This window comes from Ochotona curzoniae, unplaced genomic scaffold (genome assembly GCF_017591425.1).
Source record: "Ochotona curzoniae isolate NIBS_2020 unplaced genomic scaffold, NIBS_Ocur_1.0 contig_43, whole genome shotgun sequence".
NCBI lineage: Eukaryota > Metazoa > Chordata > Mammalia > Lagomorpha > Ochotonidae > Ochotona > Ochotona curzoniae.
In genome coordinates, this window is record NW_024466218.1 from 24601797 (window position 1) to 24627240 (window position 25444).

Here is a 25444-nt window from a genome sequence, read left to right on the forward strand (position 1 = left end):
TCTGATGTGTTAGGAGACAATAGTCTGACAACACCGAAGCTCTTTACTGTATCCCAGCGGTGTACTGTTAAGTGGCATTGTCCTCATTTTTAAGCTAAGCATGTGTAATTGTTTTGTCTGTCTTTCACAGAGATCTTTTTCGTCTAGTGCTATTAGCATAATTTAAGACTTTTAAATATGGAGTTTTTGATTCTATATGCCCCTGAATAAACTGTGGTACCTGACAAACACTGTTAGGTTATTATCTTCTTGTACCAAAGTTCTGATGGCTACTGAAATCATAGCGTCCTATGATTGTGTGGTGTCTGGGTTTGAATATTATGGATGAGAACTGTATTAAGTGACTGTTTCTTGCACATTTTTTCAAATAAAAATGCATTTTTATCAATTATCTTGTGTCCTCAAGGCAACTATTTCTTTATTGAAACTAAGAGTCCAATCATTAAAAATTGAGTGTGGGAAACATGAAATCAATGTCAACATGGGATTTAAATCACATTAATAATGGAACCCACTCCAACGTACGATATAAGAACTGGTCTGAACCCAGACAAGTAAAATCACATCATCTCTCTAACCTTACTCATTAACTACTTAAAGACTATGCTTTGCAAGTAAAACTTTCTAATACTTTTGACAGTGCATTTATTAAAATTGGCAGTCGAAGCATCCTATGGTACATACAACCTTCCACATCATAACATCCGTTAAAGCCCAGCACCAAAAAGCCTATGTTCTCTTGCTTATAGATTGGTGCAAGTCTGGTGTTCAAGGCCAATTCAAGACCATGACTGTACAGCTTCCTTTAAAATGTTCGTTTGCAAAGGCTGCCTTGTTCCCAGAGCAGATCTCCCTCCATATGTTCCACGGATAGACTTTGCCAAGATAATGATGAGTTTTTAATTTAAAGATAAACAACTCTCCCACTGCAAGCAAATAAATCCTTGGCACCATTCTCTCAATTCACTCCCCAGGAGTACTAATGCTGCCTCACACAGGCAGGATCTTTTGCCCACTGGGTTCATTCTAAATAATTCAAGATAAATCACTAGGAGCTTGGTTCCTCTAACAGTTTTAAGGGATTTTTAAAAAGACAAAGCATGCCCCATGTTGAGAGGGAAGAAGGACAGAGCAACCTAACATCCACTGTCTGTAAATATCAGATTTCTGTTTTTAAAATGGTATGCCACATTTGCATTATTCACAGTTTGCTATACCGTGGAGAATTTCATCTCTGTTATGGATTGCTGCTTCTGAAGAAAGAATCGGTAACAGAAGAGTGTAAGCAATTGCTGTTCTAGCTGAAACTCATTTCAGTAACTTGGCTGATGCCTTGGGAACACAGCATGTTCAGTATTATCTGACCTAAAACTGTGGTATAGATACTAAGATAATGCATTTTATAGTTGTTCTTATAGCAGTGACCTGTTTTCCTAAATCTGAGTAAATGAAGAAAAATACATATTCATCAAATATTTTAAACCTACAGCAATGTTATACCATAGGACTTCAATTTGATTAATTTTCCAGGTAAGTTTACACTGTAAACTAATTCATGAAACAGTAACTGAGCTAGCAGCATTACCAATAAATGTTGCCCCATTCCCTTTCTAGGTAAACCCTGTCCTTTCTCTTCCTCTGACTTCCAAGAGTAGTTGCTTGTGAGGCCAGCAGGTCAAGACAAGACCTTCAACTGAACCATCTCAAAGCTGCTTTCTCTGATTTATGCAGAGAATGTGGGTTTTCTAAGTATATTAGGAAAACTATATAACATCAGGAGTTGGGATAAAGAGTCCCAGGAATCATTTGCTTCCTGCACAGAATTCAAAAAGCTAAAGGAATAATTTGTACAAGTGAAAAATGAAATGCTATGGCATATGGAAAAGGACTTAGACAAAACGGATACTTCTCCAATCACCAGGTCAGTTGCACTCACCTTCCTCACCTGCTGGCTTCTCCCAGAGGTGTGCACTGTTCTTGCCTTGTTTAAATGTTGCCTTTTAAGATGCAGTCTTTGAAATTACTACCTTATTTAAAGTAACAACCTATTGTTGCCATTTTTATTGCCCAGTCTAATGTTGTCACCGCACCCTGTTATCTCTGGCAATTACCTAGCACTGGATTCTTTGTCTCTTTTTCCAACCTGTGCACTGGACACCTCTGACATCTATTCCCCCTCACTAGGATGCATTTCTATTGAGGTAGAGATTTTTCTTCTTCTTTTTTCCCTCCCACTCCACCCTTACCACCTCCAGCTCTAGACCTGACATCTAGAAACTGCTTGCCAACTAGGGAAAATCAAGAAGTATTTGCTGAAAGAGGGAATGATTGAAAACACTTCACTATAATTATTTAAATCTTTATTGCATTCTTAATAGTCTCTATCAAAAAGAAAAAGAAGGAAGAAAGGAAGGAAAGGAGAGATGGAGGAAAGAGGAGAAATTATAATGATTACAAATAGTTTGAGGGCTTCTCAGTTACAGTTGGGTAGTATAACTTTTGAATAACGATAAAGACTCTGTACTTACACATTGGAAGGGAGGTGGAAATTTCCAAAGTGGAGAAATATGAAAGAATGTGAAAAGTATATGTTCCTTTTGATTTCATGGTTATGATTTTTCAAATTTAGAATGTAAGCTCAATTGACTTGCCCTCAATTAAAATACAGAAAAAATTAGCAGAAAAAAAACCAAGGAAGATGTTAATGTCTGTTCACTAACAGAAAACAAGCCATGCTTTATATACTCATAATTAATCAAATAAAAACTTCATGTCAAATAGTTTTTATATAAAACAATTTTAATATAAAAAGGGATAAAATCCCAAGTGTACAGTACAATATCAGCTTTCTTATCATGAGGCATATTATAAGCAAGTTTTCAAAATACACTCATCACTTTTTATATTAAACATTCCTTGACAGTTCACAACAACATATGTATATAAAAACTTTCTTGATATCTTATAGCAACATATGTACATAAAAATACTTCCTTGTCTCCTCCCTTTTTCTTTCTTCCTTCTCTCTCCCTCTCTCCTTCACTCCCATCTCCTTTCTATCCTGCCTACATTCCTTTCAAGGCAGCAAGCCAAACTATGGCTGACACCCCAAAAGTACACAATGGCTTGGGATACGGCAGGCCAAACCAGGGAATTAAGAATTCAATCCAAGTTTCCCACGGAAGTAGCAAGGACCCAAAGACTGGAATGGAACCATCATCCTTCCCGGGATTCAAAGGATCAGAAATCTAGAACTGGGAAGAAAGTTAGGATTTGAGCTTTTAACTGATGTCTCAACCACTAGGTTAAACACACACTCTAGAACTAAATTTATTTTCATTTCCAAACTGCATATGTGAACTTAAGGCTCGCTGCAGACGTCATATACAATATATTGAATAGTATAATTAAAAGTACCGCTATCCAGAATAGAACTTAAGTATTTTCTTTGTCTATATGTCCTAGCCAGAACCACTTTCAGAACAACAGATTTAATTCCACGCTCTAATCCTTCGTTTCCGCATTGTCGGTTGTTTATTTAGAGAATATTTCAAATGAAAAATCCATACGGTCATACAAAATAACCCATAATGACAAATAAATGAAATGGCTTCTGCTACAAATATACATATGTTTGTTTAAGAGCTCAGATCTCTTTAGGCTTTTGAAACTGCAAGTCACTGTTCCTGGGAGTCCAAACATTCCAAAGTGAATCTACAGAGTTCACTTACATTGTCTGCAGCTGTGCTTCCATATCAAAGCATGAGGGAAAGGAAACCCAAACCAATACAACAGTATCTTTCCATTTTGACTTTAGAATACATTGAGAATGCATTAAGAGTGCTATGTCAGCTAAAGTACATCCCCAAGTCTCAAAGGTATTATGATCCAGAATGATGACTTTGCTGAGCTGTGAAAAAAGGCTAAGTGAATTACAAGTAAACAGGAAGGTTTCCTACTGCACTGGGCATGCTAAAACCAATTCATGACCCCAATTTACTTACACATATGCTTGAAAATGTGTTAGAAATTCTTCAATGTCACACAGAGTTATGAATAAAGGATAAAGTAATCAGACATTTAGCAGGGAAGGCTGGCTGAACTGAGAGCAGAAGATGAAAGGCCCACTTATTTCTGTAAACTAGTGACTTGTCAGTGAGTGTTCCTGGTCATCACCCACTGTGAAATGCAAAGAGCCATCCAGGAAGCTGTGTTCTCATAAAGTCTCAACGAGGTGTTCTCTGACTGCACAAATGCCAGGTCATTGGAGAGTGGAATGAACATCAACAGCCAAGTCAAAAAGTTAAATCCTTGCTTCCCAGTTAACAGTGGAGCAAATTAGTAACCATTCTTAGTATCTTCCTGTGCAACATGCATGCAAATATATGACCTGCTTCTGCAGAGGTAAATGGAATCAATACAGGTGAGGAATTTAGCATTGTTCTTCTTACGGTATAACTATGCTTTGGATGCTAATTAGATAACTACATTTTAACAACAGATAAACAACAAAAATGCTTCAAAAGACATCATGAAGCATAAAACTCACATTTAGACAATGTTTCAATGACAACAAGACCTAGATATATTTATAAATATGTTACTTCACCTCATTTATATACATTCACTGGGTTATGTTTAATACTGATATCTGACATTCCACATAGAAGGGCTGAAGCATCTTTCCTGGGCAAGTGTTCATAGCTGTGTATCACAGAGGATGACCAATGGCGGAGATAACTCACCCTCCAGGAATCTCTAATTACTTATTTAACTTAATTTAATTTAAAGTACATTCTACTTTCTTGAGTGACTTATGTTTGCATTTCTACAAATCAGAGTTTGGTTTTACTGAATGCACCACCATCAACGCTTCCTGTACAGAATGACATTATTAAAATACCAGCACTCTTTCACAAACACACAGACAAATTGTTGTCATTCATGAATTTAGATTCTTCCTCACTATATACCACAACCAACAGCTAACAGCGTTATGTATTGTCCTGCTCCTCCATGGTAACTTTTATCTAGATAATGTTAATGAATATCACGAAAACCACTAACTATAAAGGTCATGTGGGCAGTGGGCTTCCTACATGCTTATGTGTATGGATTGTCACTGGTAACCAACGTTTATTTCCAGAACAACTGCAAGGCTGTGGCTTTCTTAAGTGTGCTGAGGCAACCACTATTCTACATGTTGGAAAGCTTCTGGCTTAGGGAATTGGCCAAAAAGAATCTCCTCTTCACATATCCTTAAGTAAGTACAATAAACCCTCCATTAGCAATGGTCCAGCAGATGAATTGTATGCTATGAACAGGTCTTTCTTATTCAGAGGGTTGGCTTTAAAATAAATTATTTATTTGAACATATCTACACTCTTCCTTCTATTTATATCTTTGAAAAAACATTATCAAAAGCCATAATTGACACCACGAAACAATTCCTCCAGCAAAAATCTGAAAACAGGATTTACATTTCTTTCTGTTTAAAGGCAAATCCATCCTCCATCATGAGAAAACACCTGCTTCATAAATTTTGAAGAAATATATACTTGCTTGACTTTCTGAAATGCCACCTTTCTGACAAACTCATGGTGTATAATAAATTCCATTTAAAAACTGACATTATGCCATATTAACATGGGCAGTGAGGGAAAGCTTCAGGGCAAAAATTAAACGCACATTGTCTTTCGCGGTCATATCTTCATGCAGCCAGTTCATTTCCGCAGCCTAATCAACATCAGATACGGAGCAGTTCCTTCCATTTTCAGTTCACTGTAAAAAATAAAACTGTTCATCAATGGAGTCTGTTGAACTCTGATGATCAAGTGGCTATTCCACCTCCACTGCTGCGTCCCACCACGTCTGAGCAAGCTTGCCTTCCCCTCCTAAATGGCTGTAATTGATTTATTCTGACCAAACTCCTGTGAGATAGAGCAGGCTCACATGGTGAAACCATTCAATGTATGTAAACTTCGCTACAATAGCAATAAGTCAGACAGGGTCTATAACCTATGTCGGCCATTCCCCTTGGGTAATATGCACCAGAGTGAGTCGGGAAGGAGAGGATTCAACCAACCCTTCCCGCACGCAGTTCCACAGATTCTCACAGTCTAAACTCCTTCCTTCACAGTGCAATTCATTGTTTAAAACTCCATGTATATCGAAGTGGATTTGTTGCCTTTATTTGATGATAGGGCCCCCAGTCTAAAAGAAATGCTCTTTTGTGAATTCAACTCAAGAAATATGTGTCAGTGCTGAAGAAAAAAACAATCATAAAGTCTTGTATGTCCTTCCTGAGCAATAGCATTGAACCATCCTGTACGGGTGGCTTAGGAGATTTGCCAAGCTCTGCACCCATGTGGGAGACCTGGAGGAAGTTCTTGCTCCTTGGCTTCAGATCAGCTTAGCTTTTGCTGTTACAGCCATTTGGGGAATGGACTAGTGGATGGAAGATCTATCTCCCCTTATCTCTATAAATCTGCCTTTCAAATAAAAATAAATCTTCTTTAAAAAAAAACACAATAACTTAAGAATAATAATAAAAGTAAAACTCAAAAAAGAGATTTACCAGGATTAAATTTAAAGAGTATATGGTAATTTTTCATTACTATCCCCTTTAACACAGCAATCTCAGAGTTATAATTCCTTCCGTGAATGGCTGTCAATAGACTTATAAAATAATATTGCCACCTGCAGTCATAACACAGCCAGTAGATTATATTTCACTTTGCAAATATGAGATCCACATTTATACCATTATACTAAAATTTTTTCCAAAAATTAGAAAACAATAGGAATATCTGTATTAAGGAGATAGTAGATATTTAACTATTAATTCAATACTATTCATGACTGCAGCCTAGGAATTGGTAAAGCAGTCATTCTTTCCACCAAGTCCCCTCTGTAGACAGCAGTCAGGGCTGAAAGTGACCCCTGGTGACCCTCTCTGCTTCAGTTGCTCCCAATACTTACAAGGCCAAAGCAGCCTTGCTGGTCATGGTGATGCCCTGAGTCCTCAGGGCATAGTAGCTGGATGGAAGGAAGGGTGAACCATGGAACCATGCTCCCTTCTCATGGAAAATCCGGTCTGCCTGCTGTTCTCTGCCCTCTGCCCACCGAGGTAATGCCTTCTCCTTGCTTTTGAAATGTGAGCATCTCACCTTTTCATTGCATACCCCTGGGCTTTAGTTTCCTTTAGGAACTATAGGATTGGTGGCGAGAGATTTGGGAGCTGAGCTCCTGGTGTCCCAGGGATGTTAAAGGACTTGATTCCTAACCCTTTCCTCTCTCCTCGCTCATCACATGTGTCATTAGCAACATGAAACACTATACCAGGGAGTGTTGAAGAGGGAGGAATTTGCCTAAATTCCTCGGAGTGATGCTAAGCACAGGGAGTCTCATTTCCCACCTCAGGCTGTGATCAGGAGACCTTCAGGAAATGAGATGCTTCCCTAGAGAGAGGCGAGACTGTGAAATTCAAAAGCTGCTAGGATAGGAAGTTTTTAATCACTTTAAAAATTATACATGTAATTGCAGGCTATGTTTTCTTCGAAGTGATAATTTCCTAGAGTTTATGGAAAGGAAATGTGAGCACAGATTCAGATTCTTACCAGGAAAAAAAGCTGCATATTTTAAAAATGTCCTATAGATACTTACAATTCATCACTTTGATTATGTTAACGGATCACTATCAGTTTGAAATCATTTATTATTGGATTATTTTAATCACAGATGCAGAAAGTAAAAAAGAAATCAGAGTAAGCATTTTTTGTCATGACAATATTTGAGATCTGTTACAACTGAGCAATAAAAATGTGAAACTTATAAAAAGTCCCAAGGGCCTGGCACTATAGTCTGGTGGCCAAAGTCCTCTCCTTGCACATGCCAGGATATTATATGGGCGCTGGCTTAATCTCAGTAGCCCCACTTCCCATCCAGCTCCCTGCCTGTGGCCTGGGAAAGAAGTCGAGGACAGCCCAAAGCCTTGGGACCCTGCATTCACATGGGAGACTGAAAGGACTCTCAGGGCTCCTGGCTTCAGACCGGCTCAGCTCCATCCATAGAGGGCACTTGAGGAGTGAATCAGCGGATGGAAGATCTTCTGTCTCTCCTCCTCTCTGTATATCTGACTTTTTGATAAAAATCAATAGATCTTTTTTAAAGAGCCCCAAATTCAATAAATGTTAACAAATTGAGATTAAGATTTCTATCATGAAAGCCATGAGCCTTTGGGGCTGGTGCTATGAGGTAGTGGATACAGCACAGTGGCCATAGTGGCCACATGTGGTAACAGCAATCAAACTGGGAACCAGTTCCCTTATTGGCTGCTTTACTTCTGATCCAGCTATGCATCTGAAAAAGCAACAGAGTGTTGCCCAAGTACTTGGGCACTTGCATCCACATGGGAGGCCCAGAAGTAGCTCCTGAGCACGGGCTGTTGTAGCCACGTGGAAAGTGAAGCAATGGATGCAAGATCTCTCTGTGTCTCAATCTCTTTCTTTGTAAGTCTACAGGGAAAAAGAGATAACGAGATCTTTTTAAAATCTGAGTCTCAGTGGAAAAATGAGAATGAAAGAAAACATCTGTAATGTTTGGAAAGAATGTTGAAGTCAAGATTGGTTTTTTTAAGCAAAGGGGAAGAAAAAAGTTATCCAAACTCATTCATTCATTGTATTAATGCATTAGATTTTGAGATTTCAATGGTAAATAATATTAACTGTTCCAAATGGTAAGTGGGGCAGACAGTAAAGAAATTATTATATGAATATTAACAGACTGAATTTAACCAAGCTCAATAACAGTCAAGATTGGAAGTCAGTAGGAACAAATGCCTTACCTTGTTGAGACAGCCTTAGATACCTTTGTTCTAGGAGTTTCAGACCAAAGTGCCACCTTCGTTTTTAGTTCTTTATTCTAGAATTTAAAAGAACATAGAGATCAAATAGTTCATCTACTGGCTATAATCCTAATGCTTTTTTAAACCTATGACTTGGTTCACTCCTTGGCATTGTCTATTTTGGTTGCTTTATTAGAACACAAAGTATGGTTAGTTGAAATTCACTAAATATTATCTCTGAAGACTTAAATACACAATTAAAATGCATAATATGCTAAAGGATTAAAGTTTAGAATTATAAAACTCAATGACTTACCTGTGTTTTATTTTTACAAGGTTTCTTTCAGATAGACAATTAAATTTTTTTTCTAGAGAATCTTGTTAAAGATACTGTTGGGCCAAACCAAAGTGACTCCTAAAGCAGCTGAGTGCGTCAGAAGACAAGGGAGCTTATAACAAGCCAGGAACCCTGGCAAGGCTTGGAACACCAAGCAGCAGATCGAATCTCTGTGCTCTCTCTCCTTCCTGCCTCCCTCTGGCCATAAACAAAGCATCCCAAGTCTCAATGCTATCCTGGCTCAGGTCAATCAGACACTCCCATACAGAAATGTTTCAAATACCAAGTTTACACAGAATATCAACTCCCACCATCATGACACTGCAGTGAGGAGCTGCCATCATCCCCCACTTCCCACACCTAAGATGTATTTGTGCACCCTGGGTGGCCATTTCCCGCACATGGCCACTCTGCCACGTGGAAATAGTTTCGGGCACTCTCCCACTCTGTGGACAATTTGTCAGATTCATTCTCTCTCTCTCTGTCTCTCTCTCTCTCTCCCCCCTGCAGCCAGCTTTCTCACTGGAATAAAAGACCTCCCGTGTGACTCTTAGTCTAGATTTGTAGGTTTATGACTCAAAAAGCTAACAATACCCACAATCCTGAGCACACTTTTGTCTTTCTGCGGCAACTTCTTGATTACAAACCCTATGAATATAGGCACCATGATTACTACATCAGTTGTGGCACCTTAAGCCTTATTTTCTTATCAAAGCATACAATTCTTCATTTGTTTAGTAGGAGCAAATTATTCAAATCTTGCCTATCTTCTATAAATTGTTGAAAGAAGCACAACATATGATATTCTAAATTATTCAATATTATCCAATAGTCTAAACCTAGAAGCACTGTCATAATTCTAAGAAATATTGCAATAACTAATAAAAGGAACAATCCAAATACTGCTGATGATAAGCTTTCCGGCCTTGTTTAAGCCTAACTTCCTGGCCTACACATCAGGTGTAATACTAGCACTTTCTCTCTAAGTCTGGATTAAGGGGGAAATAGGTAAAATTCAGAACGATGTTTGGCATACATTTCATGATTTCAAGGAAGATGGTTATGATATCCAGTCCGTGCTTTACTTTCATAACTGAAGGTTGAAATCATGAGAGAAGTCAGTGGTAAGTTGGGTCCCTAATCCAGATCGAGTTCATTTTCTGCAACACAGCCAAGCCAGGCAATTTTCACTTCACAGCACTCAGAAGTGAGAGTTGAAAACAGTGAAAGATCCTGAGAAAAGTTGAATCACTAGTTGCCTCCAGACCAGAGGTCTCCAAAGAATACATCTGGATAGAAAATCTAGTATCAAAAGGTGAATGGTAGAATGATGACACAGGCAAATGAGGTTTTCAAGAATACAGCAGCACCAATGCCTGATAGAAAACTAAGGACTTACACAGAATCATATAATTAAAGTTTAAACAGTATTTTCTAAAACTATGATGGTCTGAGTAAGCTATTCCATTGGAATAAGCCAACAACAAGATATTGAGTTTCAGAAATAGACATTGGAATTTTGATGAAAACTAGAAAGCTAACTAAATATGAGTGCCCAGCCAATTCATAATTTTTACTAAGGAAACAAAGTTAGCAAAAATTAGAATGACTGAGAAGGTTTCCCGTGATATTGTAGAATGTGTTATTTTTCTCTACAACCAGAGGAATTAACCCAGCACCTTAATATTACATATGAGCAAATGGCGATGTTCAAGAGACATAAAGATTCAGTGACTTTAGAAGGGCCTGCTGGGATGATAGATACAAAACAGAAAACTTAAAAATAGGAAATGAATCCATGATTTATCTATTGCAACCATCCACACACACACACACACACACACACACAGAGTCACTCACTCACACTTGCACATTCTCTATTATTCAGTCCCTGCATCTCATCAACTCCAAGCCAGGACCACAGGAATTGCAAATAGGAACCAGAACATAGGATCTCTTTCAGTACACAGACGGAACATTATAGCTGAAGTGATACTACAAGCATGTGGATACTAAATAATGCAAGAAAATAAAAGCAATTCAATAAGCCATAAGTGGTGCATAATTAATTGCTGAATAAGAGATTTTAAAAAGGAGAAATCAGTGTGACCACAATAAAAAGCTAAGTACACTTGGAGACTTAACCTGAACAATAAAAATAAAATGAAATGGGCTTGTGTAGAAAAGCAGGGAGGATAAAGATTGAGATAACCATTCTTGAAGTGTGACCCTGGGATCAGCAGTGCCAGCATCATGTGGGAACTTGCTGGAACTACAAACCCACACTCTCAACCACACCTGCTGAGCCAGAAGTCCACGGTGGTCCTGTGATGTGGATTGGGTGACTCCTGAAATAATTCCAAGGCCTATTCACTTGGAAGACAATGGACTGAGAAGTATTTCCAGTCTTGACTGCATGCTAATGTTACTCAGAGGGCTTAAGACACAGTTTGGTCTACCCACATTCTATATTGAAGCATCTTGCTGAAATGCCAGCTCCATGTCAGATATCAGCTTCCTGCACACTTAATGCACACTCTGAAAGGAAACTGGCAATGGTTTAAGTCCTTGGGTGCATAACACCTTTGTGGAGATACCTGGATTCAGTGCCAGGTCCCTGATTTTCATCCTAATTCAACCCAGATGGCTGCAAACGTTTGCAGAATGAGCCAGCACATAAAAGAATGAGCCAGCAGATAAAAGAGATCTCTTTGCCTCCTAAATAAAATAAAAATATATACATAAAAATTTTTAAAATAAATTTTTTGTTGAAAAAAGAACAATAAAATGTGCTGATACCTAATGCCCTAGATCCTGTTTCACTTTATAGAGATTGAGTTCAGTTGTTTTCAAACTCTTCAAGTCATTGTAATGTGACCTGATGATCTGAAGCATGGGACTTTGCCCTTTCACCACCCCGCCCCGTCCCCACCTTCTGGATGGAGTATTCTCTAAAGAATAAGACCACCTGCAAGCACATTCATCATTTCTCCATGCTATTTTAATAGTTCCATGCAAGTATTACTCAGGAGATATATTACAATTTGATAAATTAGTAATAGAAGTGTTCCTCAAATAAGGGACATAAATCTAATACATAAGTAACAGAAATATTACTTAGAAATTATTTGAATTTTTTTTCCAAAATATACTTCCACTTTCTTACATTGCTGAGTATCGAGTAGCACATAAGCATGAGAGACTGTTACGCTGTTTTAAATGTATTTCAAATCCTATGCTGACACAGGTCATACATCAGACTCGGGTACTTAGTCTTACTCATTTACTTTTCTGTCTTTCCTTTAAGCATCACAGACATATGCATGGATTTACCACATCACGAGTTAAAACACCAACAGCTGGCCTGACTGTTCCTGCCATTAGCATGGTTCTGCCCGAAAGGAGTTTACTGCTTTCCTTTTCCAAAAGAACATATTCTAAGAGTGAAATCAAATTTCAGGATTCTGGTGATCATACAATAAACCAGAATCCTCAAAGCTTAAGAAATGGAGTAATTTTTGTTTATTCATTTTCATATGAACAGGTCATTAGTGCAGAAGCTAGAGATGCATAAAATATAAAATAGATAGCAGCATTGTAAATGAAGATGATCAAAGATGCAAACATAGAAAGAGGGTAAATATATTTTTTTAACAGTTAAACAAAATTTGCTGATGATTTTTAAAAGAAGATTGTGAAACTTGAAGATTTTTTTTTAAAGTTGATTGAGTCAAGTGTATAAACAAGGGTTAATTAAAACCAAGCTGGGATAAATAAAAGCAAATTTTAGGCAAAAATTTTAAAAATATATTTAACATAGTTGCTGGTACAATATTAATTCATAACTGTGCACCGTGTCTACAGTATGTGCATATTTCACATGAACGTCTATGTATCTGCACATGAATGTGTATTGTGTGCACACACACATTCCAGCCTATTGATAAACAGCCACTGTGCAGCATGGCAAGAGGTTCATGCACAAACCCGCGTACACTGAAGTTCAGTTACCTACTAGCTAACTGATTTTGAACAAGTTTCTTTTTAACTTCCATAAATCTCATTTCAAACTTGCAAAATACAATAGGTATTAACTTTCTCCTGAAGTAGTTTTTAACAATAGACAAAATTAAATACGTAATACACTGAAAACAGACAAAAGGTTTTAGCATGGAGAAGAAAATGGGGCAGTCAGTTTGGACGGCTGACAGTTGGGAAGAGTCTGTCAAGCTTTGGCGACCACTGCTCATAAATGCAATCAGCCTATCCTGCTTATAGATTTATAAATGATATTTATTATATTTAAAAAGCAATGAGATTGGAGGCATGTAAGCAAACAAATGTGAGGTTGGATAAACTAATTTCTCTTGTATTCATAGTAAATATCAATTTACATTCCAGAAGCACTGAAATTCAGCTCAAATCTCCATTTTCAGATAAACAAAAATCACCATGGACTCTGGCGCCATTTAAGAAGTTTCCACTAGAGAGGCACACATTTCTTGCTGCACCATACTCTAATGTGAGTCAGCAATTGTTTGCTGAATACTGAAGCAAAAGATTGAATGCTGAAACAAAATACAATAGGCTGTGTACAATTTCCTGATGTGATTATTGGATCAGAAGGCCAATAAGAAGATCCAGGCTTGTCTGGGTTAAGTTGCCAGTCTATTTAGGACAATTTTTTTTGTGTGTATGTGTGCGTGTATGAACACAGATACAACTAAAGAACATAAAACTGAGCTAAAAGCACTAGTCTTACGAATACCTTCACCCTATGATGAGAGAACTGGCACTTCATCAGGTAGGACCAGAGCCTAGAACTAGAAAGGAGTAAAAGAGCAGAAAAAGCTGTCAAGTCTAAACAAACTCTCCAGCTAAAATCTATGACAGAAGCATCCTAGTTACAGCATCATGTCATGGAGCCAAAAGAGACAGGTATGCTCCTGGGACAGTTGTCACCATTAAGGAATATTTCTACTGTGTTGATTAGCCAGTAATTCCACAGTACAGATCTCCTATCTGTTTTGTTCACCATTGGCTTCCTGAATTCAGTGCCTGAACTAGTGCCTACTTAAATACCTGCGAAAATAATTACATAATCAGTGATGTGAACAAATGAGTGAAACAAACAGGAGTTTAATAGAATGCAACAGACACGGTTTTATATCACATATATACTACACCTTTAACAGGTTCACACAGGTATGTGATAGACACAGACATCCAAGGAAATGTACAAAGACGTGTGCAATTATGCAGAGTCTGCAGCACCCATGTGTATCTTTAGGAGTAATTTTCTTGTTCTATTTGCTTATAAGTTTTCCCAATTTACATGAAACAAAACTACGTAAAAACAAAAGTAACACAAGCTACATTAACATCTAATAATATATGTAATGATATAAACTATTTCATCAAATTAATTTTGCTCAAAAACCACTAAGTAAGAGACATGGCAAAGAGCCGTTTTCTTTGCCAGAGCATTTCTTTGAAGAGTAACCAATTCATCCTGAAGTATCTAACCTGGAAGTCCCCTGACACACATTAACCAGCCATTACTGGGCACTTGAGTAAATGGCAATTTTGAGCCAATCACTCCACGTTCAGTGCATTTTCAGCCGTATGAAGCTGTGAACAATCTCTCAATCAAATCAGCAATCCCCTAGAGTGTGCGGTGGCTGAAGGTGGAAGGAAGGAAGAGTTCAGGGTTTCTCTCCTCCAGAATTAAAGCAGAAAAGTGGTTCTCTGAGAAGCCAGAAAAGCAAGAGAGCTAGAAAAGTGAAGCTGTAAAAATACTCGCCACCTCTGTGTCCTATGAATCAGTAACTTCTATTCAGGTAAAGCAGATAGAACATGGTGTTAGAAGGAATGATATGCCTTTGTGCTTGCTCTGAGAACCAGCTTCTGTTGGCTCTCCCTTGGAGCGAAGAAAGTTCCAGAAAATGTAGGGGGTTTCTCATGGGTACCAGAGCACCTCCATATCTCACAGGGCAGCACAGCCCTGGGAAAGGCAACAGCAGAAAATGACAACATGGAGGGACAAGGAAGAGATGACAACCAGATCCAGGCAGTGGAATTGGGAAGGTAAAGTGGTGTAGCAAGGCTGAATGATAAGCAGCCATGCAATCCTCAAAGGTGCTGCAACCTCGGCCTGCACGGCCATGAACTTCCTGCCAGTTGAGGCTACTGCCAGCCCAGACCAAGCAGTGACTCTTGAGAAAAGGAGAACTGAGTGGGCTGGAAGAAAATGGACTCAACACAATGAGTCAGGAAGTAGAATGTGAAGTTTTCCACAGCCTGCAGGCTGTGATGCATATGGAAGATGCAGAAGGAAAAAGAACCTCTTGGGGCAGGAACGAAATAGTTCAAGAAAGAAAAATAGATGAGAAGCCTGGTCTTCTGAGGAGATGGAATTAACATCAAAGTGGCCTTGACCATGGCTCCAATTCAAGTTCATACGAGAGACAGGTGGTAACAGTAAAACAAGTATCTGAGAAAGCTTGGATGAAATGTTAACAACTATTTATAGCATTTATCTAATTCACGCATTAAATGTCAATGGCAGCAGTAAGGTAATAATAAAACCATGTTAAATACTTAACAGTAATTTAACAATGATCGCAAACACATCCCCCCAAGCTGTTTCTTATGCATAGAAGATGTGCACATTCACAAATGACACTCATGTATAAACAGATGCATGCACAAAAATTCACAAATGACACTTCGACACAATCAGTCACACACAATCACAAAAGCTCATTCCCATGTAGTCATCCTCAGAGATGCTGTCACACAGCGCACGCGCACACACACACACACACACACACACACACACACGTCCAATCAATGCCCTCCTTACCTGAGCTTCAAGTATGTCGACTTTTTCTTTGAGACTTTCAATTTTTTCATCTTGTTCCTTTAAATTATTTTTTAATCCTTCCATCTAAAAATTAGAAACACAATTGGAAAAATCTTGTCAGTCCATTGAGAATAGTTACTGAAGCCAGAAAGCATACAACTTCCTGAGGTCACATGATGTTTAACAAATAAAAATATAAAATCCCAAAAGTATCATCCAGATGCAGCAGGCACAGAAAGCAGAATGTCGCCCTGGCCCCTGGGCTTTCAAGCACTCAGATGGCATAGTGAGATATTTTAAGCCTTGGATAAATTTTCTGCTAAATCAAGCAAGAGTGTATCTCCCAGGTGAAAATGGGCATTGGTCAGGCTCTGTCATCATTGCAGCTTCAAGGTCGCATCCTGCACACACAGCTGCTGGCGTGCCCAGAGATGAAGATCTTGTCAACCAGCCACAAGACACAGTGAGCCTGCCTTTCCAAGAGGGCGCGGACTGCACAGAGCAAAGACATGAACTTCGAAATCAACTCTGACATTAGTAGCTTTGCCTTCCCTTGAACCACTCTGGATCGCAGCTTCTTAGCTGCTAAATGAGTGTGGGGTGCTGCCCACTCTCTTCTCAAGTCCCCTGCTGGCTCTCAAATCTCACCGTTCGATTTCCTGGACCTTTAGAGAAATCATACCCAAGCAAGTGCAATTGCTATGTTTATGTTGGGGAATTTACTGGAAGTATCTGGGAAGAGTTCTTTGGCAAAAAAAAAATATGAGAAGCAATGAAAGGAGGCTGGGTTTAATCTAAAGTATGCCCCCAAACAGATCAATGCATATTTTGCGGTAGATTTTCAGCACTCATTCAGTATTCATTTAGTTGGGTGCTATCACAATTGCCTCTGCTTTCTTGGCTGCCAGGACGTTCCTGGAGAAGAAAAGTTAGGATATACCCTACCTAAAACACCTCTAAATGAACTCATTGCTTATAATGTCATAACATGGTTCATTCCAACCTACAAATTCTTCAAAAGAAACACTCACATTTTCTGACTGAGAATACTCTACAAAAACGTTGAAATGTCTAATAAAAGCATTTAAGGACAGTTTTACAGTCTTCGCCAAGAACAGGTGTTGACATCACAGACAGAGAGGGCACTAAGAAGTGCGCTATTTTGCATGGGAAGCAAGGAGGATATCCCAGTGAGGAGACATGTCTTGTTGCTTTGAAAGTCCCACCAAGACACTTGTACTTAACCTTCACGGTATAAGCAACCATCGGCCAGAGAAATGCACTCAATCAATCTGACCTCCTGGATGATGCTCCGCAGGTTCTGATGCTGGGAGTGAATCACAAATTGCAGGTGAGAAATTTGCTCCTGCAGAACAGAAATCTCCACTTGAAGATCCTGGCAACTGAGAACACAAGGGAGAAGGGAGAGAGGAAGATGGCTCCTGGTGCCTCTTCTTGCTTTTTCTTAGTGCCTGTGATGCCAGGGCTCCCTCATACACCCAGCAGAACTGGGCATCAGGTAGGTGATGCCAAGCCCCATATGCCATACAGACCTTTGAAGAGAAGCAGCTAAGAATTAGCCTCTCTTTTGCATATATGAACTTGAATGACAATATCAACTCATGTCAAATCTCCCATAGGACTGTCTGTGACTTCCTCCAATAGATAACTGAATCAGGTTGTACTGCTTGAGGTGAAACTCTTACATGTCTAAATTACCTTGTCTACAAACATTCACAGGCCCAGAATCCATCAGATTTCAGATATGCCAGTCATTAAGATGCTTACGTGCCACAACACAGACCTAGGGCTGCATACCCAGAGCTGTTCCCGACTCCAGCTTTCTGCTAGCAGAGAATTTGAAAGGCAATAGTGATGATGCAAGCAACTGGGCTCCTACCACCCCAGTCTGAGACCTGAGCTGAGTGCTCAGCACCCAGCTTCAGCGACAGCCCAGCCCAGGGCATCATGAGTATTTGACAGAGTGAGTCAGAGGACGGTACATCTCTAATCCCACCCCCAATCACACGTGGAGAGTGAGGTCAGAATACACAAGAAGGAATGGAGACTTTTAATCAGTTTTCAATGGTACATTTATTATATGTCGTAACTGCCTGTGCTTGCCTTTTGTATTTTTGCTTTACTTCCTATATTTGACAATTCTACCTTTTGTCATGATGTTAGATTCTTCAAATGCCAAGTTACATTTGAATGTACATCAACCATTGAGCAAGGTCGAGGCAGTTTGAACATTGCTGCTGTTGTTTTGTTTTTTTTTTTTTAATCAGTGGACATGTATTACTTTTGTAATAGAAGAGTAAGTAAGAACCAAAACCAATCCACATTGAAAATTATCCAATAAAAAGTAGATTAACGTTTGGGGAAACATCTGTATTAAAACAGAAACCCCATGTCGATCAGTTCAATTGAGTCATACAAGGTTACAGAGAGGAAGAGGCAGAAGTGCTACAAGTGGATAAGACCTGGGATCTAGGACAATAGAGAAAAACAAGCAAGTGGCCTGAGAAGCAAAAGAGAAGGCAGAAAACGACGAGAGAATGAGTGTCCAAATAAAGTGTGTGTGTGTGTCCTAAAAACATATCTTGTGAAATCCAGTCACAAAATGGAGTCACTTTGGTTCAGGCCTGTGTAAGTCTGTTCACCTGCTCTTTAATGATTCTGTACAAAATGCTTTGCCCACTTCCTGCTCTTTGGGTCAAAGCACAAGATGTAACATCCCTACCAATAGCTCTCAGTGTCACGAATTGATACTGTAAGATTTGCTTCACCCACTGTTCTCATGGCTGCCTTCTGTGACTGTCCAACTCACTTGGTTCCAACAGCTGCACAACTCACTGTATCTACGCAAACCCCTGTAGCCCTCATGTAGGGTTTTCTCTGGAGGAAAGGAGAGCTGAGCCCACCTGGTTGGTCTGCTTACCTGCCTCCTCAATAAACTCTGCAACTGCTCAGAATTGTCTGGGCTACACTTCTTTTAAAGATTTATTTTATTTTTATTGGAAAGTCAGATAGACAGAGAGGAGGAGAGACAGAGAGGAAGATCTTCTGTCTGGTGATTCATTCCCCAAGTGGCCGCAACGGCCAGAGCTGTGCCAATCCGAAGCCAGGAGCCCTGAGTCTCCTCCGGGTTACATCTAACTGTCCTTAGATCTTGGTATCACAACTACTTCTATATTACTATGGATTCATGTAGCATGCTGTTTATAGAAATGAAAATTCCAAAAGAAACAGAAAGAATGAGATGCTGAGATTTAAAGAAAAAAAAGCAGAAAGTAAAAGTAGCTACTGAAACTGTGTCACATACCCAGAGATTCTACTTCTGGAACATGACACGTTTTTCAGACATTGGTAATATGAAACATCTCACACGGGATTCCCAATTAAGAGAGAAGGCAATAATGTTAGTGGAATCTTATAGCTTATTTTGAGCTGCAAAAAATCCTGCTCCCGTATAGAGGGGTGCAGATTGTGTGGTATGCAGGCTAAAATGTTTCCCTGAACGCCCCTAAAGCTGAACAGCACTGATTACAGCAAAAGGATTAACCAAGAGCCCCACCTTTAGTGGGCATTTGGCACAGCTTCCAAGTTGCATCCCCATCAGGCGGCCTCATGTAAGCCCTGGGGACTCTGCTCACTCAACTGTCTGCTAACGTGTGCTCTGGCAGGAAGCAGATGATGGCTCAAGTACTGGGTCCCTGCCACTCACAGGAGAGACCCGCATTAACTTCCAGGCTCAGGCTTACCTGAGCTCCAACTCAGAGGCACATTGTACAAACTAGTAGTTCTACTGCATGGAAAAGATGCTCTATGTAAGAAACAAAGTAACCCAAAGATTTAATTAGAAGTAGGTGTGATACCAAGACCTAAGGACACTTTGTGCAGCCTTTCCTTTGTTCTCTACAGACTGCACCTTGTTACAAAGCTATCCTAGAAGTCTGGGACTATAGGCAGTTCACAGGGGAGATTTTATGAATTAACAATTACAGGTGCCTCAGTATGTCTCAAAAATGTATGTGTAACCGCAAGGGTCAACGCATTTCTGCATGAGGTCTTTTGTGGTCAGAAATGCATGAATAAGAAGCAAACAGAAGGTGCCACACATAAGGAGATGTGAGCACAGATTCAACAAGGGAAGACAGTGAAGTGCTTGGAGGAAACCAAAAGACTCAGAAAGAGGGATATTTAAGTATACAATACAGCATAAATGACAGTAAGAATCTCCTCATTCTAAGGATATGAGAGTACCTGGTTTCCCAGAAAATAACCATCCTATACTGCCAAAGTACAATCTTGAAATAGGCTTGACTTTTAACTTTATAAGATTAATACTGAAATACAATAACTAGGCTGAGCTTAGAATGCAAAAAGAGAACAAAAATTTCATAAAATGTGATATAAATTATTAAACAGAAACATAAGAGTAATTTAGTATACATAATACTTGATGCATCGTAGTAATTTTCCTAATAGCAGCTGAGTTGTCAAGCAGCTGTGCTGATTTCGATACATCTACTTCTGCCTGCTGCATACAAAGGACTGAGGCTGCTTAGAAAGCATCAGTATTTGTAGGTAAGTCCAAAGAACTAAGCATGTTTTCCATAAATCTTCCTTCCATCTCTACAGAACCAAGGAGTCCACGGAACTGTATTAGAATTCCACTGGCAGGCCAACCCTTTTAATACCACTGTGGAAGAGACTCATTAACAAAGACAAACTCCCATGGGGGCAGGAAGACCTCTCCAGCAGCTCCAGGTGCCACCCTTTAGGATTAACCTTCCCGCAGTTCCCCCCAGACCTCACAAATCCTGCTCGGTAGTTCCTCAGTGGATGGGACAGGGAAGCCCAGTACTGGAAATCCCTTCTCAATTTGCCTTCATGCCTTTTCTTGGAGGGTTAGGAGGGTGGATGCCAAAGCCTTCTGCCAGAGTACCAATGGAAAGGCAAGATGCCAGGATTTTCTTAGAACTTAGAAGATAGATGTTCAAACCTTTTAGTGCATGCAGCACCGGAGTTGAGTTGCAGTAGCTTGTTTTCCAAGGACAGTTTTCTTTCCAGTAGTGTTCTTTTTTCCTAAAGGGAAAAAAAAAGATGTGATTTTTTTTAGCTTGTGTGTCTGTGTGTACACGTATGTTTTTGGTAAAGCATTCTTGCAAGCTGTTTTAAAAGATGCTTCTTATAATATGAGTAACAAAGCTTGACCTGAAGAGCTCATTTCTTGAAAGTGGTTACCACCCACGCCGAGGGAGTCTACTCAGCCATTTCCCAGGGTACTTGACAAGCAGCTCAGTGATAAGTTAAGAGCAGTTATCTTCACTCCATTATAGGAATTTAGAACTTTGGTTGGCTGATACAAGTTATCAAGTCAGAGACTCAGGGGAGGAGATAGAACAAAAAGGAAGAAACTGATTGGAGAAGATATTTTGAAACTACTTACAACACTGCTTCAAATCACTTGCTGCTATATTTATATGGGTGATATACAAAGCAATGTTTTATTTTCTCATAAGAATATAGACTGATCTACTTGGGAAATGTTAGCCAAGGTTTTAACCTCTCTGGATCTTATCATATTCAGGAAAAATTAACCAGAAACTTAGAAAAACAGTGTACAATAAGTCACATAAAATATTTTACACCTTATTGGGTCATTATTTGATCATCTAACCCAAGAACATTAATGTTTTCAGGGACTTCCCCTGTGATGGATTTTATTATTTAGTTAAAGTTCAGATTCTCTGATGTTATATGTTAATTTGTGGATTTCTATCTGGTAGAGAGATAATCCTGTAAATTATAATTGAATTGCCTAGGAAATATTAAGCAGCTTTTCATCTAATCTAGTCATTCTATCCTAGATTCCTTTTGCAACCTAGACAGAGCCTGTTTCTAAAAATATTTTATTGAATCTAACCTTAATGCCTTACCAGTTTCCTCAACACATCAAGTAAATAAAACATCCTACATGTACTCATGCTATATTCATGTTAATCACGCTTCTAACTTTCGGAACATCCCTAACTAGAGATAACACAGTGACAGTCAGAGATAACACACATGAAAGGTGCCCCTGGTTTCATGGCACATACTTGGCCCTTAATACATAGGACGCCTTTTACCTTTATGTTCTGTTACCATTTGGAATTATACTCTCTCAACTATCCTGTTGCATTCTTGCAACATAGAGGTTGTCTCAAGTCAGCCCATGCTGTGTTCAAATTATTTCTGAAGGAACAGAGAAATAGCTCACAGGCTTATGAGGATGCTTCGGGTTTCAAAGAAACACATTGAAGGTAATGTATTTCAGTGTATAGGATGAAGGGAAATAGTATTTAACAAATGTTTTTCCTAACATAATTGCCCTTGATCAATGGATTTTCCTAGCCAGGAGTCCAGGAGATCAGCATCTGGATTAATGATTGTCTTGGACTCGAGATGTGTCTCCTCTTTTGCAACCCAGGAAATCATTACATCACCTCGCATTTCTTGGACAGTGTCTTCCAAAAAATGAAGGCAGCTCGCAACACCACACAGCAGCCAGCCTACTGCAGCCAGTCGGCCTCCAGAGACCTTGAGATTTCCTGCCCTCTAATGGCCACAGTGGGCGCCAATTTGGCCCATAAACAAGTGGGACAAAACCCAGCTGGGAGAGCCACGGCCATTTGTACAAAGGGGAAGAACTAAGTGGTTTTAAAGTGCCTTCAAGTTCTAAAACAGTAATAATGACTCTAGGAACAAATACAATGCAATGGAATTGCACTGCCAGCAAAAGTAACATATGCCATATTAAAACACTCTTACTGGGCGTCCACGCTGCCTTTCCACAGTGTGTGGAATTCATTCTCACTGCATTCATGATTACGGCGCGACAGATGGGGAAGGTTTTAAGTAATGTGTTCATTACCAGACCTCATATCACTAATGGCTCTCCACTGGAGCAGGGCCTTACCCCTGTGAGGAGCAAACACAGCCGTCTCCAGGGGCACCCACAGCCATGGCCGTGGGTGTTCATTGTCTACTTCCACTTCCTTTTGGAACACACGCCTTTTTTTCTTTTTTCATATTATTTTCCATGATACAGTTTTATAGATCTAAGGATACCTCCCCTCCCTTCCTTCCCATTCTCACCCCACTGCTTCCTCCAATATCATTGCACTGATAGAGTCCTGCAGTACAAATCCAACAGTCTATTTAAGTGTGTCATAGCATTGTAGGTACAAGCATTGCTAGAAAACCTAGCATCTTCTTGTCAAAGTATACTTAACAGGTTTTTAAATCCTACCATTTGCAACAAAATGGTCCCAATTGGAGACCAGTATGCTCAGTGAAATAAGCCCATTCTAAAAGGACAAATAGCATAATACTCTCTGATATAAAGCAACCTTCATGCAAAATACATGATAAATAGATATATAGATAGACATGAATATACATACATTCTCCCAGAGGTACTGAATAGTAGAGACTAGAGAAATGAAGATGCATTGTAGAATGCATCTCTATTCTCAAATGGAAGCAACTTTTTTTTTTTTTTTCATTTTAAAGCAAAGGCTTGGTGCTCCTCCCCTCATCTGATATGCACTGTCCCCACCTCAGGAAATTTTTCTCCAATGTCTCTTCTTAGAACTTCCTCCAACCAAGAAGATAGTGCCACACTTTGATTCTTACAGCTTCATTCGTGAACATCTGCTAACTCCTGTTATAAATATAAAATCTTTCAACAAAACATATTATTTCTAAAAATCTTGCACATTGCTCCTCCGCCCCATTGCGCTTACTTCCACTTTCCAGAGCTGCCCATAGCAAGTCACAGGGCATGTTGCTGCTGGCCCTGCTGGACGAGGAGCATGCTGTCCACTTCAGTCGTCACAGAGATCCTGCTGACAGGCCAAGTTTGGGCCAATAGTAAGGCAGAAGCAAGGCCACAAGGTCTCCTAATGTGCTACTAGTGTCTAAGCCACTGAATTTTGTCCTGGCATAAAAGATTACACTTTCCATACTTGGCACTAAGAAGGATTTTGTAAAAAAAAAAAATAAATAAATAAATAAAGGGGGTCTTTTGAGGCCCACTCACTTCAGATTTACTGCATTGTCATCTCCACATTAACATGGGACTATGCAGGGCTGGCACTGTGGGGTGACAGGATGACCCCTGCTTGAGATGCTGGCTTTCCATGTGGGTGCTGGTTCATGTACCAGCTGTGTCCCGTTGAACTCAGCTCCCTGTTAATGACCTGGGAAAAGCAGTGGAAGATGGTACAAACATTTGGGCCCTGGACACCTGTGTGGGAGACCCAGGTAAAGTCCCTGCTTCAACCTGACCAAGCAGATGGAAGAGAGCTCCCTCCCTCTCTCTCTCTCTCTCTCTCTCTCCCCTCTCCTTTGTAACCTTTTCAAAATGAAAGAATCTTTGAAAAAAAAAAAAAAACAGGACTCTGCCTGCTCTGCGTTCAAATGCATACAGAGCCTCCACTCCCTGTAAGGGGAAGCATGTGGTGGAGGCTTGAACACCTGCTGAGAAAATGATCACGTCAACAATCCCCAGAATTCCAGGCTGCGTTCATGTAGGACAGATCCCCCGGGGAACTAGAAATAGAAACCATCTCCCACAGTTCCTAAGGAGCTGCTGTTGTTGTTTGATTAGTTTTCAAGCACTGGGGGGCAGCTAGTGTTACTGGATTTGAGACAGGGTGATCACAAATCTAAGTTTAAATGTCAAGCTGCTTAATCAAGTTGGTTAGTTAAACAGTTTCCAAAACTGTTTTCCCTTCTAAGCGCATGCATTCTTTCTGCTCTCTTTATTAAACTATGTGTTGCAGAATAAAGTATTCTACTACCACCAAATATTCAATAAAATATTATTTTTTCCCAAACAGCATAATGATAAGCTGGCATATCTGGATAATCCCATTAGGTAAGGGCATTGTAGCTCATTTATTCCACCTAAAGAACATTGACCCACCACCTAGTACAGATATCACTATGCTCTTGTCATGAGATCCAAGTAAGTTTGAGCTTAAAGTCTTGAGATCTCAAAAAGAACTCCATATTGATGAAAAACCCAACCAAATTCATAGTAATAAAAACACTGAAATCTTGGGTAATATTTTAACACTACTCAAGGTTCTTTTCACTAAGATATTTGAATACCATTGACATACAGGGAATCTGAAGTGACATTTCAGAAGTGATGTGAGACAGACAGAATCAGAAAACAAATTAAGGCTGAGAAGAGCAGAGGCAAATCAGAATTAATACAATAAATATGAGAAGAAAAATGTGTTGGGTGCTTTTTCCTGGTTGTCAACACCTATACTCATATCTACCACAATTTAGTTTCAGAGTTGCAAATTTTCCATTTGTTTTGTTCTTAAAATAT

The 25444-nt window shown here is 39.4% G+C and overlaps 1 protein-coding gene across 1 annotated transcript in view; it reads right to left on the bottom strand.

Annotated features, from left to right (window-relative positions):
- Positions 1-5551: 5551 nt before the first annotated feature.
- CCDC68 (coiled-coil domain containing 68) overlaps positions 5552-25444 on the bottom strand; it is a 38482-nt gene continuing 18589 nt past the window's right edge. The window contains exons 7-11 of the mRNA XM_040984739.1: positions 21056-21138; positions 17345-17450; positions 16048-16131; positions 8846-8922; positions 5552-5781 (exon numbers count right to left, since the gene is read on the bottom strand). Coding sequence (XP_040840673.1) covers positions 5724-5781; positions 8846-8922; positions 16048-16131; positions 17345-17450; positions 21056-21138 — 408 coding nt within the window. The 3' untranslated portion in view covers positions 5552-5723. The remainder of the gene's footprint in view (positions 5782-8845; positions 8923-16047; positions 16132-17344; positions 17451-21055; positions 21139-25444) is intronic.